The following is a 20,231-nucleotide window of genomic DNA, read 5'->3' as shown; positions in this document are numbered from 1 at the left end:
ACTTTTATCGTTTCTTTGTGTTGGCTGCAAATGTCTTCGTATGAGGAAAGGCAAGTGGATTTGCACATATCCCGACTCAATAAACTAAGAAATTCAATCAAGATTCATGTTTGTGCATTAAGTGGGGGGCATCACGTAGAACCATGTTTTCCTTACAGTACCACCACAACCCAATTGGGTGAGGAAAGTCTCTTTAAAACAAAACTTCAATCATAATTTTGGTGTGTCCACTCCCTACACCTACAAATTTCACGTGCTTGCTTACCCTCTCTATAAAGCTTACTAGCTATTGGAGCACTTAAATAATATGAAATTATCAAATAAAACTGAAAGACCATGCTATAGCATTTTTTTAATATCAACCTTAAAAGACTTACTTTATTAGTGGAAAGGTCGTCTCTTTTAAACAATTCCCTATTGCTTGCCTCAGATTGTATTGTGAACTGTCATAGGGACAAAAGGTCTGATAAGACAATGCTAGTACAAGAAATAAAGGATGTTTACTGGTATGTTTAAGCACCTCCAAATACACCATACAATGGTAAACCTGCTTGGAAAAAAGAGCCATAAAGATCAGCTAGAAAGGACCCTCTCAAATTCAGTTTTGGCAAACCGAACGCAATGGACATGGAAGCCTTGAAAAAGAGGAACTATATTCTGCAATACTTCCTGATGTACTCACAAATTTTGTTTCACAAATCTGCAATATTGAACCTCGCTGTCTAAAGTTCTAAATTCAAATTGTAGCTGCTGCATTTTAAAACTAGCACACCTTTAATAATCTCCCAAAAGGTTCAAAACTAAATACAACAAAAGGACGGTGCTTTGTTCTCAATAACTAGAATCTGTTTCCATGATGGGATAAAAATTCCCCTCGTTTGTAATATTTAACACTCACAACTTCAGATAAAAGATCATGGTGCATTCTGATAAAACAAAGATGATTTCAATGACTTAAAATTCCAACCTGCATCAATGATTACAGATTCTAAAAGTACCAGCATGACAAGATATTCATACTCAAAGAAAAAACATGTTTATGTACATTGATGCATTACATTGAATATAATTTGGTTAGCAAATGATTACAGTAAAAGAATAATGCAATTTAATGACTAAGAACAACCACATTTGAAAAGATTATGAATTAAATTTTGTTAGCAAAAGATTGCAGTAAAAGAATACAGCAATAAAATGACCAAGAACAACCACATCTGACAAGATCATGATACTTGCAAGTTGTGTAAAATGTCAAAACAACCTGTTCCAACTTTTGCAACCTGCCCAAGAACAATTCGAGAAGATGGTGATTCCAGGCAGTCTGTCTCGCCCTGCAAACAAGACTCCACAATGAATTTGGTGGCTGTCTCAAAGGTCATTTTAAGAAATGGCGACGTGTTTGAACCTATACCAATTCTGCTCATTGGCCTAAAACCACCATCAAATGTCATGAAATCTGCTATTAAACTCAAATGACGACTGTTAACAGCTATGCCATAGGAATCAAATACACCTTTCACTTCTGCTACAATAGTAGCACGAGCAGATTCAACACCATAAGTTTCAAGCATGGCATTTATATTATTTGTTGTTAATCTATCCAGGTCAAGTTCATCACTAAGCATCATTAGAGCTCTAAAGTTGATTCCATCTGTCTGAAGTGCTGGAATATTGGCATCTCCATTGTAGTCTATGATGGAGCAACGGTCAATATTTGAGACAGAATGGACAAAAACCTGTTTTGCAACATTTTCTGCAATCTGCAATGCACACATTTTATGAAATTAATATTACTGAAACCTTTTCAATTAAATTAGTATAGTATACATCTCTTCTCTTTATGGCATACTTCTTAGTTCTATGTATATTAATCTTTCGTGGTGAAAGAAAACACTATGAAGTACATTACGTACTTGAGCAAGTAAAATATTTGTATTTCCAGGTAAAAGAAAGTCAGCCTCCAAAACTCTTCCTTCTTCTGCATTTCTGCCTCGCTGATGTTTGCTCATTTTTGAAGCCTTTTTCTGAGTTAACATGCTTTCATTTTGCATCCTGCTGAATTCTGAAAAATTTTCCTGATCAATATCTTCTTCTTCAGCTTCTTCATCTTGCACGGTACTGCAATTGTCATCATTATCTTCTCCCTCTAATTGATTATCTTCATCACAAAGAGACATTTCATTCTCATCAACCTCGTCGTCATAGTCCATTTCATCTGTCGCCTGTGCTTTCCTTTTCTGAGCATCTGCTCCTTCATCATTAGCTTCTTCATCCTGATCATCTTCATCTTCTGCTTGCTCCCCACCTTTTGACTTAACTAGAGAATCATCATCACTGATTCCTGTCGCACCTTCCACAATTCGAGAATCAGAAACAATTCTAATAGCATCATGTCCACCTTTTCTCGCCAATTTTTCAGCTGCCTTAACTTTCTTATTCATGGTCTCTAGGAACTTCCTATGAAACACATTCTCACACTTCTTAAGTGTTACATCTGAATGAGGTGGATAATATGATGGAGAAAAAAGCTTTATCTTGAGCTTGTACACAGTAAACACACGCCCATTCTGTACAGAAAAGGGTAATTTGCAAACATCTAAACTTTCTATAAGATCTGCAAATCGGATTCTCCTAAGTTTTGCAGCAATTCTTTCAGCATCCTCCCTGTAAATTGTCAAGCAAAGAATTGAATATCTAATGAACCCATTCATTAAGTCATAAAAAATGGAATTAGGAAACTTATTTTAAGCAATCTTACACCAGTACTGGGGTATGTCAGGATGTCGAGATGAGTTTATGGGCCGGAGGGAAAATGGACCTCATTTTTGGGATGACAGGGGGATGGCCAAGGGACGGCAGCAAGGGAAGGACGGGGCAGGGAGGGGTGTTGTATAGTATATATATAGAACTCGAAATGCTTGTTATGAAATGAAGTTTCAGTAGAAAATATCAAATTAAAATACTTGAACATAGCAAAATTGCAACATGAACTAGAACCATTGAACATTCAACATATTACATACCCAATAATAACAATCAAAAATCAAAAGTCAAATAGAAATCCAAGTACCCATTCCAGCGGCAGCATGGTTGCGGAATGGCGGAGGTGGGGGTACTTGGGTACGCAAGTACCCGGTGCAGTGACGTCTTGGGGACAGGTACTTCGAGGTTCGGGAGGGGGTACAAGTCCACGTGTTACACTGATTTTAAGTAATCAGCATCCATTGATTCTTTGAAGCTGGAGCACTTGGTCAGCAATAAAGTTCAAGAGCACAATTCACTTTAATTTAGGATTTACAACATTCTATTGTCTAGCATCTGAGCCTTAAACATGGTATGAAAATTGAAATTCTCATCACTGTATGCCATTTTTAGTTCTTTACACAAATTGTAAAAGAAACAAACAACACACTTCAATCTACTATCAAATTTACTGTTAAGTGAAGCTTTACAGGAAGAAGACCTTCAAAATGGTATTTTACTATTTAGAATATCTATATTAGCTATTTCAGTAAACTGCTGAACATCTTGTGATAAAAAGCATATCAAAATCTTAACCTCCATTTAGAATGCTTAAGCCTATCAATATCAAATTCAGCAGTACAATTATTAAACTATTAAACCTTCCTCATCTTCCCAGCTATCAATAACCTATGTATATGCCCTCTAAGGGCACTATATAGCTACTTCACACCCAAAGGCATCCATATTGACTTAAAACTCTATCAAAAGAAGGATGGCCAACCTTTGGGGTACATGAAAATATTGGCAGCTCTAAATTACCTAAAGTTCCAAGAAAATTCCAGAAAAGTTATGTTATGGTAAGGGAAAACTCTTGAAGCTGCAACTAGTTCTTTATTGTAGAGAACTTATTGTAATTTGCTGGAATTATCTTAAGACTTTCAAAATTTTCCCTATTCATGTCAACATTTTACAACTATTATAACTGCATTTTCTAATTAACTTTCACATTACATGGACACCTTGACAGATGTTATTGTAACTGAAGGGTTTTTATCTCCCTCATTTCTACGTGCATTTTAATGATTGGAAAATTATTTCAAGAGGATCATCGCATATTTATCCTAGGAAGTCAGACTGCAGTGTGCATTTTCATGATTTGTATCCACCATTTTCCTTTGCTAAAATCAGCGAACTACTCTTATTCTCATCATGGTCTGTATTCATACAAGAAGCTTTTTTTTCCAAATAGCAGTTGAGGTTCAGAACCTAGTTTGGGTTTGCAGATTCAATTTCTGGATTCTATACATGCAGGACTGCTGAACATGCAGTTATTAAAAAACTAAAATACTTGGACACTAAAAAATAAAAAATAAAAAATAAAAAACCATGTGGCCACGAAAAGTTCTTTGTCATTTCATTTTTGCCGTCTTTTTTTACTCCTCCAGTCAAAAAACACCCTCCCAGCCCTGTAGTAGTAGTTCATTTGTAGTGGTTTTGAACTGAGGGCAGATTTGGAAAGGTTTTTGGGTGAATTTCAACGGCAAATTGAAAATCTAGGTAGGTTTATTTCTTTTTCTCTGTTTCTTAAAAACATTTTACTTCTATTTTGCTGCATCTAGGTTTTTAAAAGAATCGTCAAATGCTACTACTAATCAGTCCAAATAGATTTAAATTCCATACAACAAGATTCCTTTTTAGCGATAAGGAAGAACTAATAATAGCTAACTGAATAATTGTAAACAATGCCAACTAAAAGGAAACTCGAGAAAATATTCAAACATAACTGGTCATGTTTGAACCTATGTTACCCCAGGTTTCTGGGAAGGGGGGTCATGGGGACGGGGAAATGAGTTTCCCGAACGGATTTTTTTTTTTTCTTGGAGCAGGGGACAGCAGGGGACGGCAGTGGGAACAGCTATATAAAAGGTAGGGAAAATTTTAAATATACAGGAAAATTTTAAATATTCATATAAAAACATGGATAACGCATGCTTATATAAATTATAGAACCTTAACATATAATGTTTGTGTTAAATAATTTAACTTTACAGTTCACATGATAGTGGAAATCAAACAAATTATCAAAACTGAAACATTAATTTTACGGGACAGCCAAGGGAAAGGTTTTCGGAAGTTTCCAAGATGGGGGGACGTGGGGATGGGGTCAATTTTTGCCGGAAACGCATCCCCGAGTAACATAGGTTTGAACATAAAACTAAGCAAATAGAATGTCAGGTGCATGTATGTGTCTTTGGGCCCTTGATCATAGTTGGCAATAATTATAAATAGCAACTTAAAAAATATTCTATATAGCCAATAATGAAGGCCATCTCAGCATATATAATCCACATGGAGTCTGTATTCCCAAATACAATGACAGGCATCAAAAGAGATTGATAAAAAGATCATTGATTTTATGAAAAAGAAAGTGATTATACTACTCATGAGAACCTACAATAATAAGAATAAAACAAGAGTCAATTGACAGTGACTACACAAGCACCAACAAACAAATAGATGTGGGCATAGGTGTGTAGAAGAGCGGGATGGGCGATTTTGAATCTACTGGTTGGTAGGTAGGTGGGAAACTGGTCGGGGAGAATCTAGCAGGAGGTACAGACCCAGGAGGAACGATAGGGAGTGCTGAGAAGAAGGGTGAGTCAGTACCTCTGGTCGATGTGGATGATGGGAAGCTTTTGTGTGTATCTGCTAAAAAGTCTTTGCGAGAATCTGATCCTTTCGGTGGGGTCCGTGTCCCACCATTGGATTCCTCCGCTTTTCAAGTGTCGGGACAGGATCTCGAGAAGGAGAAAGATATTGTTCAACCCAACAAGGAAAAGTCCTCAAAAGGGTTGAAAGAAGGGTTCTCAAAAAGTAGGACTTGGTCTTCTCTGTTTGGCAAAAAACCTACTGGTAAATCTCTTTTCCCACCGGTGACTGCTAAGTCTTGCTGGGAGAAAGGTGAGTTTCAAGTTTTAATCCCAGATCCTTTAGTTGATTTTTCTATGCCTTCCATGGATTCCACCTTAGTGGGTAAATTTCTAGGGGCAAGACCAGATCTAGATTCTCTAAGAAATATGGTTAAGAGGAAATGGATTATTCGAGGAGAGGTAGATATTGCACCTATGTTGAATGGTTTCTTCTCGTTTTTCTTCAACTGTATGGAAGACCTGAATACAGTTCTTTGTGGTGGACCATGGTCCTTTGGTAAAAGTTCTCTAACTATTAAAAAATGGGAGCCCAACATGGATCTCTCTGATTCTTTTTTCTTAACCACTCCCATTGGGGCTAGACTTCTTGGTCTCCCTCTTCAATTCTGGTATGAGGATATTTTTAAAGGTATTGCCAGTTCCTTTGGTGAACTTGTGGCTTTGGACAGTGCTACGGCTTCTAGAACCAAACTTCAATGTGCCAGAATCTTTGTTAAATTGGCTGACCTGAATCATCTTCTTGATAAGGTGGAACTTATATCCAAGCTAGGTAAAAAATCTCAAGAGATTCTTTTTGAAGATCTGCCCAACTCTTGTTATGCTTGCAAGAAACAGGGGCATCTGGTTAGAAATTGTCCCTCCAAGAGTAAAAAGCATCCAAGCAGTGTTTCGGTAGGAAAAAGCCCAAGGTTCACCAAAAGAAAGTTTGGAAACCCAAAGCTGTTCTTAGACAAGCTCAAAAGAATAATGAAGAGTCTATTGATCCTAATGTTGAGGTGGGAAAAGAACCTTCAGTCGAAGAATCTAATGCTCCACAAGTTGAGTTGGGGAATGTACCCTCTTCTGAGATTGCTATCTTAGAGATAGTAGGACATGGTGTGAATACTAATTCCTCAGAACCTGTACAAAGACCAGAGGATCTGACAGATCTATCAAAACAAATTGTTATCTATCAAAGGATAGAAGATGGATGGAGAGATATGGAGGACAAAATCGAGCTAGAGGAAGGTGAATTCTTGGCTGATGACGGAAATATTCCTGAGGAGGGAGATCTTCTTTCTTCTCAGACTAGGGAGATCCAGGGTCCTCTCAGGCTGATGTTGACTTTCCTTTGGATGAGTCTCTTTCCCTAGAAGTTGTGAAAGACTGGAGAAAACTCTAAGCTTATATTAAATCAAAGAAAAAGGACTAATAACAAGATTATCACAAAGGGAGTAGAAACTAGAAGTAGCAAAATTGAACAGCAATCTAAGAAGAATCCTCTTGCTTCTACTCCGAATAAATCTGGAAAAAGAGCGGAACAGCCTTCTAAGATGAAACCGGATGTTGGTTCCCTGGACAAACGAGGAAGAAAACCCAATAAGAAAACCAAAGAATTGGAAAGTATGCAGAATATTGCTGATGGTAGGCAGGCAGCTATTATGGATTTTACCCCTAAAAAATAGGATATGAAAATCATTACTTGGAATATTAGGGGGATGAATAGCATTCACAAACTGGATATTGTTAGGAATTTTGTTAGACAACAAAAACCTGATTTTCTCTTGTTACAAGAAACTAAGATGAGTAAAGAGAAGGTGGAACAGATTAAAGCTTTTAAAAATTATTCTATAAATGCCAGCAGTTCAAAAGGTGCATCAGGGCGAACTTTGATGTTATGGAAGAAGAATTACTCTAGATCTATCCTGATTGAAAGAAAACATCTTATGATAGCCAAAATCACTAATGTTGACCAGAAGGATGGATGGTATATAGTGAATATCTACGCTCCCAACACTAAGCAACTAAGGAAAAAGGTTTGGGAGACTGTTTCCAATTTTAAAAGTAAGGACTATTTTGGAAGATGGATTATAATAGGAGACTTCAATGTGCCTCTCTATGATCACGAAAAAATGGGAGGTAATGCTACCCAGCTGGAAGGGAGATTGGATTTACTGGAATTTATAAATAAAGAGGGCTTAATGGATATGGACCTCCATGGAATTCAGTTTACCTGGAGTAATAAGAGAGGAGGTAATGAATGTATCCAGGCCAGGCTCGATCGTGTTCTTATTTCTCCAGATTGGACTAAAGATTTCAGGTGCAAGCTGGAAGCCAGTCAGAAAATTGGATCGGATCATTTCCCCCTCATATTTTTGGCTGCGAAGATTAATCTCAAGAAGAATTTTCCTTTTAGATTTGAGAAGATGTGGCTGCAACACCCTCAGTTTGAAAGTAAATTGGAAGAATGGTGCAGTATTGATATTGAAGGGACAACCCTTTATAGAGTTGCTTCTAAGCTCAAGAATGTTAAAAGGAAAGTTAAAACCTGGAACAAGAACAGTTTTGGGAATATCTTTGAGAACAAAACTGTAATGAAGGAGGAAATTCTTATAACCTAGGAAAAAATTCAGAAGACTGGTTATACTCCTCATCTCCTCATTGAAGAAAATGAAAAATTGGCTCAATATCATGACATCATTACTAAAGAAGAAATCTACTGGAGACAAAGGTCAAGGCTGTTATGGTTGAGTGAAGGTGATAAAAACACTAAATTTTTCCATCTCTCTACTCTTAAACAGAGGGCAAAAATTCACATTTCACACCTTAAAAAGGGAGATCTGAAGATTATAGAGGACAACGCCATCATGGAAGAAATGGTGACTTTTTTCTCTTCTCTTATGACAGCTGATCATAACTTAAATCCGGAGAGTCAGGCTGAATTCCTTAGAGTGATTCCTCCTCTAGTTTCAAAGGAACAGAATAAAATGTTAAGCTCTATACCTAAGGATGATGAAATTTTCAAAGCTGTCAGCTCCCTGGGAGGAGATAAAGCTCCTGGGCCTGATGGTTTTCCCATGTTTTTCTTCCAAAAACTTTGGAAATTCGTGGGCAAAGATGTTTGTGATGCTATGAAGGAATTCTATGGAGCCAAACAGATGCTTAAGGAAGTCAACTCCACCTTTCTATGCCTGATCCCTAAGAAAATTGGTGCTGATTCTCCTGATCTTTTCAGACTGATCAGCCTTTGTAATTCTTTCTATAAAATTATTTCCAAAGTTCTTACCTCCAGACTTATCCAAGTGATCCCTTTGATTATTGCTGATCAACAAAATGGCTTCATTCCTGGTAAGCAGATCCTTAACTCTATCATCTCTGCCCATGAGAATATTCATTCCTTATCTTGTTCTAACAATCAAGGGTTTATTATGAAAGTGGATATAGCTAAGGCCTATGACAGAGTTGACTGGTCTTTCCTCTTAAAAATTCTTTTTGCTTTTGGTTTTGATCAGAAGGTTGTTAGTCTTATTCATCAATTGATCTCTACCTCTTCTATTGCTGTTCTGGTTAATAGTAGCTCATTTCAGTTATTTTATCCCTCTCGGGGTTTGAGACAAGGTGATCCTTTATCTCCTATCCTTTTTGTAATCATGGCTGATTGCTTGGGGAGGCATATTGGGGATTTGATCCATAGAGGTTTCATTAAGGGTTTACAACCTTCCTCCCATCCTTTTGTTTGCTCTCATGGACAATTTGTTGATGATACCATCTTCTTGGGTAAGGCTGAAGTTAAGGAAGCCAGAAATTTGAAGCAAGCTATTAACTTATATTCCTCTGCCTCTAATTAGTTGGTTAATTGGAATAAAAGTGTTGTGTACTTTATTAATACCCCTATCCGGAGACAAAACAAAATTGCTAAAATCCGTGAATGTTCTATAGGATCCCTCCCCTCTTCTTACTTAGGCCTCCCTCTAGGTCTGAAGATCCCTGATACTTTCTGGGAAGATCTTATTAACAAATTCAATAAGAAACTTGCACGATGGAAAGGGAATCTTTTAAGCCAAGCAAGTAAGTTAACTCTTCTCAAAGCTTGTCTTCAAAGCATACCTACTTATGCTTTAAGTCTCTTTAGAATCCCTACAAAATATGCTGAGTCTATTGAAAAAATTCAAAGAAATTTCCTATGGACTGGTTCTGAGGAGAAATGGAGAATGCCTTTAATTGCTTGGGATAATGTTTGCAAACCATTAAGAGAAGGGGGTTTGGGAATCAGGAAAATCAGATGCATGAATGATGCTCTTTTAGCAAAACAAGGTTGGAGAGTCTATCATGATAACAAAGAGTGGAGCACCATATGGAAACAAAAATACCTCTTCAATGCTAAATCCCTTCCTGATTTCTTCTCTGCTCCTGATGTTTTTCATCCTTCCTCTATATGGAGGGTTGTTCAGGGGACCAAGAAAACTCTAGGAAAAGGATGTTCATGGAAAATTGGTAATGGGCTTCAGGTGAAATTTTGGGAAGATGTTTGGTTAATGGATCATCCCTTGATTGAAGATGTCCTTGACAATGATCTTGTTGACCGATGCAAGCAAAGATTTGGCATATTAGTTAGTCATTATTGGCAGAATGATTCCTGGGTGAATTTAACTAACGTTGATCAAGGCTTCACCAATAGCCAATTATCTATCAATGTTGTTTCTCCGTATCCTAATCGTGAGGATGAGGTTATTTGGCATGCTGACCCTAGTGGTCATTTTAAAGTCTCTTCTATATTCGCCTCAAAGGATAAGGGAAGTCAACCTCTTTGGTCTCATGCCTGGATTAAAGGTCTCATTCCCAAAATTAATATCTTCTTTTGGATTCTGCTTCAAAATAAAATTCTGACCCTAGATAATTTGCAAAAAAGAGGTATTAATGTTGTTAACAGGTGTATTTTATGCAAAAATGTTTTTGAAGATAGAGACCATATGTTTTTGAATTGTTCCTACACCCAACAAGTCTGGACGGAGATTCTTAACTTCTAGGGTATAACATGGGTCCATCAAAACAATGTGGAGCTCTCTTTTAGAAGCTGGCTTTGCCCCTCTAAGGATCCTGATGCTCTTTTTCTTTGGAAACTTACTCTCCCTCACCTCTGGTGGGGAATCTGGAAAGAAAGAAATAATCGAATTTTTAGGAGTAAAGATCTTCCGAGATGGGTGCTTGGTCAGAATATCATTAGAGCCATCAAGGAGAACTTTAAATCCCAGAGAATTTCTGAGCAAAGTTTCCACTTTGAGAACCCTTTACGATCTGAAAGGTCCAATCTAAAAACTGATAATCCTAGATTGACTATAAAATGGAAGGCGCCTCCTTTTGGATGGATCAAAGGGAACTTTGATCGAGCTGCAAAGGGAAACCCAGGAAGAGCGGGATGTGGAGGGGTCCTGAGAGATGAGGTGGGTAATGTTATTGACGCTATTGCTATCCCTATTGGTAAATCTAATAGCCACATTGTTGAAGCCACTGCTGCCCTCTATACTATTAAGCTAGCTATCAAGTTGGGGTATTCCAAATTATGGTTGGAAGGTGATTCTTTGAACATTATAAATACCCTAAATAATAAAAATGTTATCTCATGGTCTATTGAAGCTACGGTTATGGAAATTAAAACCTTAATTCAAAAGTCTAATAAGGTGTTCATTTCCCATACATACCACGAGGCCAATGGTGTTGTTGACTGGATAGCCAACTGTGCTATTCAAACGGGGGATAAGGTGAGGTGGCATGAGGAATTAAAAAAGCATGTTGATCTTAAAACGATTATTAATTATGAAGCCATTCATTCCGAAGTCGGAAAGATTTGTTTGGATTAGCAATTTAATGATTTGGTGTAATGGCCTTACGACTATCAGATTACCTTCCCCGAGGAGGTACATTGATGTGAATGTTATGTGGTTTTAGCACGTATCTTCTAAAAGGCGACCTCCAAATCAGGTAACTAAAAACTGGTTTCCTTTCATACTCTCTGTGTTCTGTATCTGCATGTTTCTGGTTTTGTATTTGTTTGGCAGAATGGGGGGTGAGCCGCGGAAACAAGAACCCAAAAAATGTGATGACTGGAAGGTTCGTCAGGATGTTTGGAAGATTCTTCAGAAAGGGAAGGTGATTAGTTATCTGGAGCATTTGCATGGCTTCAAACCCCATATCACTACCACTTTCTTTAAAAATTTGGGCTGATGACAGAGTCACTCTCCATGGAGTCACTGTGAAGCTTACTGAGGAATTCATTGCCGAGGTCACGGAGCTCCCCACGCGTGGCATTAAGTTCTCAAAACAAACCAATATCTCCAATGCGGCCTATAAAAATTTTTCAAAGACGGATGATGAGGAGAAGCAACTGGAAAAGAGTGGAGACTTCTTTGATGTGGAGCAAATTAAAGGTATCTGGCATGATGTGCTTTGCTACATTCGTGAGTATTTTAGCCTGGATGGTAGGAACAAAAGAGTTCACAAATTTCATTTTGTTTTCCTCAACCATTTTAGATACAAGGATAGAATTTCTTTCCCTTTCTATCTGCGTTTTTCGTTGCTTCAAAGTTTATTTGCCCATAGGAAGGAGTCTCGACCTATTTTACATGAAGGTCTGATACTTCTTATTGAGGGCTTTTGTAAAAATAAGTCCATTGCTTCGACTTCTCAATCCATGAAGTGTATGATGGATGGGAATGTTAAAGGGAAAGAAAAGGTTAAACCTAAACCCTCAAGTTCTCAGAAACATATTGTTGAAACAGAGTCGAAGTCGGAGAGTTCTGAGAAGGATATCTTGGAGGAAGAGGAAGGGACAGATGTTGAGAAATTCAGCTCAAATTTGGAGGGATATCCGGAAACAAAAGGAAAATTTGATAAAGAAAAAGAGGAGGATACTTCAAAGGGTAACTCAGAATAGAGCATCTCTGACAATGAAGGTAATCACACTGTGTCTGGGGGGGAGTGTTAAAGAAAAAGATAACTTAACTGATGATCCAGTTACTATGAAGGATGTGGATCATATGGCTCTAGATTCTACTCCTGCTACGGAGACTGGGGAACAACAAAAGGAGGATCCAGTTCAGCACGAAACCCCTGTTGAAAACAGAGAGGAGGTCCAGATGGATAGGAAGGAACAAATGGATAAGGTTGTTTCCCCTTTACATGAGAGTACTGATGACATTTGTGATTCACCGCAGAGGGACAACAAGCTTTCCTTCTTACATTCTGCAAAGCTCAAAGCGGACTCTATTCTCCAAGTTGATTCTTGGATCTATAATGAAATTATGGGGCTGAAGAGGAAAGTGGAAATAATGCAACACAACCAAGATGCTGATCGGGCCATAATTAATCACTTGGAGGTGCAAATGGGAGATATCCCTAAAAAACTTAAAGATTATGAGTTAAATCTTAGAATGCTCATCAAGGAAAGTGGTACAAAAATGGAGCAGGTAACATCAAGCATTTGTGCCGCTGCAACTAGCCTTGGAAAAAGAGTAAATGAAGACACTATTTCTTCGGAGGGCCCGAGTAAGAGGACAAGGCAGAGTTCAAGGAAGAAAGCCTTGCAAGCTGCTACGACTTCGGCTGCCACTTCCATTCAGAACACTACTGCGATCGAGAGGGAGGCTGTCAAGATGATTACGGAACTGAAATAGAAGCTTTGGGTCTTCTGTGTTGTTTCTATTTATGTATAGGTCCTTTATCTGGTCTATGTTTTTGGTTCTAGTTTTTGGTTCTGGTCCTGTTTTTTGGTAAAACTTTGTTTCAGGTTCCAGGTCCTTGTTAAACCTGGATACTTTTATTGAACTTTGCTAGTGGTTTCAAGTCCCTGTAAAACCTGATTTTCTTTCTGCTTTTCAGTAGGTTTCAAGACTGTTTCTGGTGGTCTTAATTGCCTATCTTTCTTGTTTTACCGTAATCTAAAACAAACAAATAGATGCTACCTATTCACATCGGCTAAGAAGCAGATCTGTTTATAAAGCAATTTGGGAAGAAACAAACAAGCATGGATTGATACTAGTGATCAAAATTGTTAAGAATCGATAATGGCAGCAAGTACTAGAGAAATGACATTGATATTAAGCATAAAAGGCAGTGATTCATGCAAATAACTGATTGATATCATTTTCATAAGAAACTGTTATGCTTTGAAGGCACAATTGATAATAATTAAGTTAACAGAAATCATTAATCAAAATAGAGGATGTGATTAAGGTGAGATTTATTTGTGTTATGAAGAAGAGAGAGTTGGAAGGATATGCCTCTTCAGCATCCAAGAGGTGCAACACCTTAACCAAGCAAGATATCAAAGGAAGATCCAACTCACTCAAATCATCATCGATTGGAAACTTATTACATCTTATCTATTGATTGGATCTGCTCATTTGAGCAATTGCCTACATGGTTAAACTGATTGCAAGAGCATAACTCCATATCTGAGATAACATCTTTGATATTGCAAGCAAGAACAGTATACATCGGACAGAGAATCATATTATTGTTGCATGGTTAAACATCCCCATTTAAACAGCAACTATATCATTATAGGCAATGATAAAAATGATAAATCAGATATTGCATGATTTAAGCAATGATATAAGAGACAAGAATCAATATTGCTACAAGCAATACTATTTTACATCTCATTGCATGTATTCAAAGAATTACACCAGACATTGCAATATAACAAGATCATCCTGCATAATTACATTGCCATATTTGAGATAGCAGAGATCCTAAATGCAAAATTATCGGTTAAATATGAATTTAATTGTATATCAGAGACAGCAAGTGGCATTTACAGTTATTTAATATATATTTGTCATTATATTATCAATTACACAAGTTCATAGGAAAATGAGCTGTTATAGTTTTAAAGAATTCAAGCAGTTGTCTCATAATTCCAAGTTACCCTAAGAAGGAACACTACTAATGATGTATACCATGATTATCTTATCAAAGTTTGCTTGTGAATATTTTATTTTATTTTTATTTTTAATTTTCTGTTTAATAGTTTTCACCTTGCCATCCCTAGCAAATGGCTCTCTCCGCCTCTATCGCTGAAATGTGTCCCCTTGTTGTCTTCATTCGAGAAACTTGGGATAGCATTTGAAATTTTTGATAGAGGCCCTGTGCTGATTTTCCTTACCCAAGAAAAACTAAATTCACTCCAGTGGATTTCCTGACTACCAAACTGCAGAAAGTTCGTATAACTTAAGAGAATAATTCAAAATATTGTTATCATTACCTTACCGCCGAGGGCAAAGAAAAGACATCGGAAAATATTGAAAATAAGTTGGAAACTTCTTGAGAAAATATAGGGAACTTAAAATCTGTTTTTCCAGTGAGAAATCTGATTTTCCAATCTGGATGGAACCTTCTTTATCCTCTTTGCCCTTTCTCTCCTGTCCAATTTTGTTTTTCCAATCAAAAAAATGTGTTTTCCCCTTTTCTAGGACATCGGCCGATAAGTTTTCTATTTATCGTGATAAAATAGACAAATATCACCGATATTTTACCAAGTTCTCTCTGATATTTTGATACTTCTTTGCAATGACTTATCCAAGATAAGTTAATGTTACTTCTCGGGAGCCAAAAAATACTGCGATAAGTAGACTTATCACACATATATCTGAGATATTTTGAACTATGCTCGAGAGAATGCAAAACATACCCATTCTCCATGCATAGCAATAGAAAAGTCTCCTTTTAGAATCCACATCTCTTCCAAATGTGTTAATACCCCTCCTCTAGTGCTGCACAATGAGAAAACGACTCTCCTTCAAGAAATGACACGTTTGAATGTGTTGATATCCCTATGGTGTTGCGGTACCAATCCCTCCTCTATTGCACAAAAGAACCTGAACCAAAGTAGATATGTTATACATACCCATAAGAAACAAATGTCAAGTAAAGCCAAGGCTCCCTTATTCCATGAAGGGATGTAGAGATATGACATTGGTACTTATCATTCAAAGTACCATCTCTAAGTGAAAAGCTAGTTTGAAATGATAAAAATTCCTTCAACCTCCAATGCCTCCTATCTTCAATAGAAATATTATATTTAATCCTTAAGCTCTTCAATCTTTTACATTTGCTTCATCACTCTTTTTAAGCTTTCTCTTTTCATTTTGTGTGTGACATTTAGTATGAAATAAGAAGTAACCAAGTACACCATGTACCATCAAGCAGCCAAAGTTTAGAGGTCCTATTTCTTTTTGGGTTGCACACAAGGCAAAATAGGAGCCATATGTAGACAGTAGTGATGTTGGATTACACCAGAAGTGAATTCTTTCAATTACAATAAACCAATAGTGAATACATTTTTGAAATTGCAATTCCCAGCTGTGTCAATTGCACACCCTCTAACATTGAAAAACCGAAGTAATCTTAATACTTCTTAAATAATATACTTTACCTTGTATCTCCAATGTTTAAAAATCAAATTTCCTATATTTGCATTTTCGTCATTTTTATTAAACATTCAATATTGGAGTATAGTTTTAAGTTCAGATAATAGCAAAAAGCAAAGCAAAGATATTCAAATAGACTGCGAACTGCAGCCCGACATACTCCATGTAGTTATGCAAAGCAAATTCTAAGACTAAGACAGATCCTGCTTGAATTATTCTTCGTTCCTATGCAAAGCTATCACTAGCCATTACACCTTTTATGGAAAAATACAGTTCCCTATATCTCTCAAGGAAACACTGCGCACAACATAAAAAATGGTGACATGTAAATATGATGGATCTGCTTAAGCTTATAAAAGTCAAAGATCTGAGACATCTAATGTAAAGGGTTACAAGCTTAAGTATGGAAAGCTATGAAATAATCAACTTCATACTTGCCTTGTTTTACCCTGACGAAGTGGGCAAGTCATCACAGGAGTAAGTATTTTCTTCGACGCTGTCATTAAAATTTCACGCAGGCGAGGAATACCTAATGTCACGTTCATTTCACCTCGGCCAGCAAAATGAAATGTGTTCAAACTGCAAAATAAAAGGTATGTGGTTAAAAAGTATATTATTAATGATAAATTGCAAAAACTGCAAAATGACGTAAAAGAACAATATTATCCAAGTGCAGGATTAGAGGAATTTCAAACAGGAAACCAAAAAGCATGATGCAACAGATTTCCAGTTTTAACTATTGAATATGAGTGTAAATTTTCCAATAGTACAATTCATAATATTATATTGCAACTAACCTAATATAGCAAATTGCAAGCTGTGCACAGTGAGGCCTAATCAATCACATGGAAGATGCCATAATACCCTCTTGATCTGACTCAAAATATTTTCAACGGTTCATATTACTCTTGCTCATTCACCTGAATGGTAACTAGTAGCACCTACACCACTGTCATGTCCCCTTCTTCAAATGGGATTAAGTAATGAACAATAATAATTAAATTCAAAATAGAATAGAATAAAATTGAATATAATAAATATTTAGTTAAGCAAAACAAATGATCAAACGGCATGAACTCAACAGCCATGTTTTGCTCAAATATGAGATATAAGAGCAAGAGGAGAAATTCATTAGAAAGGGGATATGAAAGGATTATAAGAATTGGAGGAGAATTCAAACCAGAATTGGAAGGAATCAGCAACTGCAAATTGGATCATTTATAAAGAATAAAGTGTATTGGTTATATAAGAAAGTCATTTAAAATTAGTCTAATGGAAATGATGATCATTAAATTTAATAAAGAAAATACTTCAAGACAGCGATTTCCCAGAATTTGAGATAAGTAAAATATAATTGAGACACAAGAGTTGTGACTCTTTCAAAAGGGAAGATAAATGATGAAGAGGCGTGACTTCTCTAAAGGGAGAAGAATTCAATTGAAATGGGAGATCCATAAAGAACCAACCAAGGAATAAAAAAGCATTTCTTATGCACCTACATATATGTGAATGAGAAGTAGATCAGATTGCCATACAGAAAACAGAAGACTTGTGCAGTATACATAGGCCTTGTTTGTAATATACATATTCCTCAGGTTATATTTATTTAACTAAATAGACCACGTGTGTGTGCACTTATGTATGTAGGTATCTAAGCAAAATTTTAATGGAGAGCCAACAAAAATATTAAATGGAGAGTAAAAATGCTAGTAACTCAACTCAAAACTAGTTCTCATTATTTGAAGTGTAAAACAAATAGATGGATGATACCTAAGGAAGAATAGGAAAAGATAATAGGCATATTTTCAAACATTGTAGTCATAAAGACAAAGCTTCATTCTATCATGGAGTGCCTAGAATACAATAATATCTGTTCCAGCTATGTGGATATTTTAGAAGCAGATAATATATGAACTTTATTTGAGACACAGCTCAACAAAACAGCAAACTTATTGATCCAAATCCACTGCCAAATTGTCTTAACGCTTTTGGTACACTTTTCTGGGGTTTCTGCTATTAGTGGGTCCCATAGGCTGCTTCGGCCTTGTGGATGTTATTAAAATCTATCATTCATTCATTCAATCATGGGAGAATAATAGGTCAATAGAAGGAAGGAGAAACCGTTGTGAGGTACTCTTCTAAGCACTATACTCCATGGTGTGATGGATAGTACCACGAGGCCAAGAAAGGTGCAAGCATGTTATGCCCGCGGGCTTAGGAAGTGACCCTCTGGATACACAATTGTACTTTCCTCAAACTCTTACTTCTTTTGACCATTATGTTAAACAATTCCAATCATCTAGAGGATAAGGGTGGTAATGGAAGAGGGGAACAGCTACGGATTCCTCACTAGGTTAATCCCCTCATATGAATGACAAAGGGCAACATGAGGACAAGGGGGATGCCATCCACTCTCGGGCCTAGGGTACAAGATTTTTTAGAGGCACCCGAATATGCCCCTTATCCTAGATCTCCTATGGCTGAACTCCATCAATAAATATAACGTATCTTATGATTAAATAGATGTCCCTGCCCGTTTAAAAAGGGAAGACCTATGCTTTTAATGCCCTTAATAAGTAAGATCATTTTGTCGATTCTAGTCCCATGATATCCTAACGTGTTGTAGGATCTCAATCAAGTACAAGGATGCTACTAATTCTATTCTTTCTTTTTTCTATTTGGAATGTGTTAATTGGGCAAAACTAGCCATTGACAAAAGGGGACATTTCAATTACCCCTTGGTCATTTAGATACCGTCAATAATCCAAAATTGCTTATTAACTTAGACACATTTACCAAAAGCAGCAAATAGAAAGCGTCACTTGTTGATGTTTCGTAGCTTTAGTAGGATAAACCTCTGAGATTACTTAATTTAATAATGATTCATAAATATATAATTAAGATTATTATTAGATATTAATAATATTAATGAATATACATGTCCCATAAAGGGACATGACTCCTCTTGGTTTATTCCTCATACAAATACAAGAGGTCACTGCCATTTGGAAAACACACACCAAAAATTATGGCAATGTTAATACATTTGCGGCAGATCCTGAGGAAAAATAACATGGTATTAGAGCCAGGTTGCACTGCAAATGTAAAAAGGAATTAAGGAAATAATTTGTAGAGTTGGCATAAGAATACATAACTATCTCAATACCCATCAATTGGGCAATCCAAGTCTTTACAAGTCAATAGAGGAGTGTGAACAAAATCATACGTTATCTGAATTAAAAGGCAATCAACGATATCCCATATCAATAGTAGTCTACATTCAAAAGCATTTGGTCTAGTAAACTTTAATACATGATTACCAAACTTAGTGAGAGTGACTACATATCATGCAAATGAGGAAAGGAGACACCAAATATGAAATATAGTTCATATACTCAAGGAAGGAACAAGGAAATTGCCAATGAATAGAAGATAAATGATTGCCAGATAACACTGATATAACAAAACTGATTTGCCATCAGAATTAGACGTACTTGTTGACCGTCCATGATAACATTTCAAAGGATGTAAGATTTCATGGATCATTGTTTTATCAAATTTTCTATTGTTGTCTTGTCATGAGATCTACATAGGGGGGTGGAGGATAACAAATCGTAGATCAATAGAATTGTCAATGACATAGTAGCAAGGAGGATGCATGAAGAAATCACAATGATCTCGGCGGGCATATAAATGGATGAAGGAGAAACGAGTTTCTTGACCAAATTGCACAATGCATACCGCTCCTTAAGGGCAATCCACCTATAGTGTCCAAAACTGTGAGACGTCCCACTATCTCATAGTAGGGAATTCTGAAGAAGCATTCTTGTGACATCGATCACAAGATTGAACCTCAGGGGAGTCCCAAATCTCTGAAACTATAAAATACAAGCAACCCTTTTGTGATCATAAAAATTGATAAACTGCGATGGATAATTGCATACAAGCCCTTTCGTGAGCAGAAAGAGTGAAACAGCCCCCGCCGAATATTGCATACACAAAGGACACAATCACATGAAGGAAGTGACACAAGGAACGAGCACCGAAAAATAAATGGAGCAAAACAATGACTTCTCATTGGCCAAACCTTGTCAACGATACATATATAAAAGAGAAATAAGGCACCAAATATGGAATAACAGAGACGACG

General features: G+C 36.7%; 1 protein-coding gene across 2 annotated transcripts in view; it reads right to left on the bottom strand.

Moving 5' to 3' along the window:
• Window positions 1–1,130: 1,130 nt before the first annotated feature.
• The window catches only part of NRPA1 (nuclear RNA polymerase A1), a 249,193-nt gene continuing 230,092 nt past the window's right edge, over window positions 1,131–20,231 (bottom strand). For both annotated transcript variants that reach the window (XM_089807317.1, XM_089807318.1), the window contains 3 exons: window positions 16,516–16,660; window positions 1,914–2,660; window positions 1,131–1,760 (listed from right to left, as the gene is read on the bottom strand). In XM_089807317.1, the coding sequence (XP_089663443.1) occupies window positions 1,224–1,760; window positions 1,914–2,660; window positions 16,516–16,660 (1,429 nt within the window). In that variant the 3' untranslated portion in view covers window positions 1,131–1,223. The remainder of the gene's footprint in view (window positions 1,761–1,913; window positions 2,661–16,515; window positions 16,661–20,231) is intronic.

Source organism: Cupressus sempervirens, chromosome 10, assembly GCF_028749045.1.
Source record: "Cupressus sempervirens isolate cs-2001-9-10 chromosome 10, ASM2874904v1, whole genome shotgun sequence".
NCBI classification, from domain to species: Eukaryota; Viridiplantae; Streptophyta; class Pinopsida; order Cupressales; family Cupressaceae; genus Cupressus; species Cupressus sempervirens.
The sequence above is the reverse complement of the archived record's forward strand: the minus strand, read 5'-3'. Positions and strand labels throughout refer to the sequence as shown.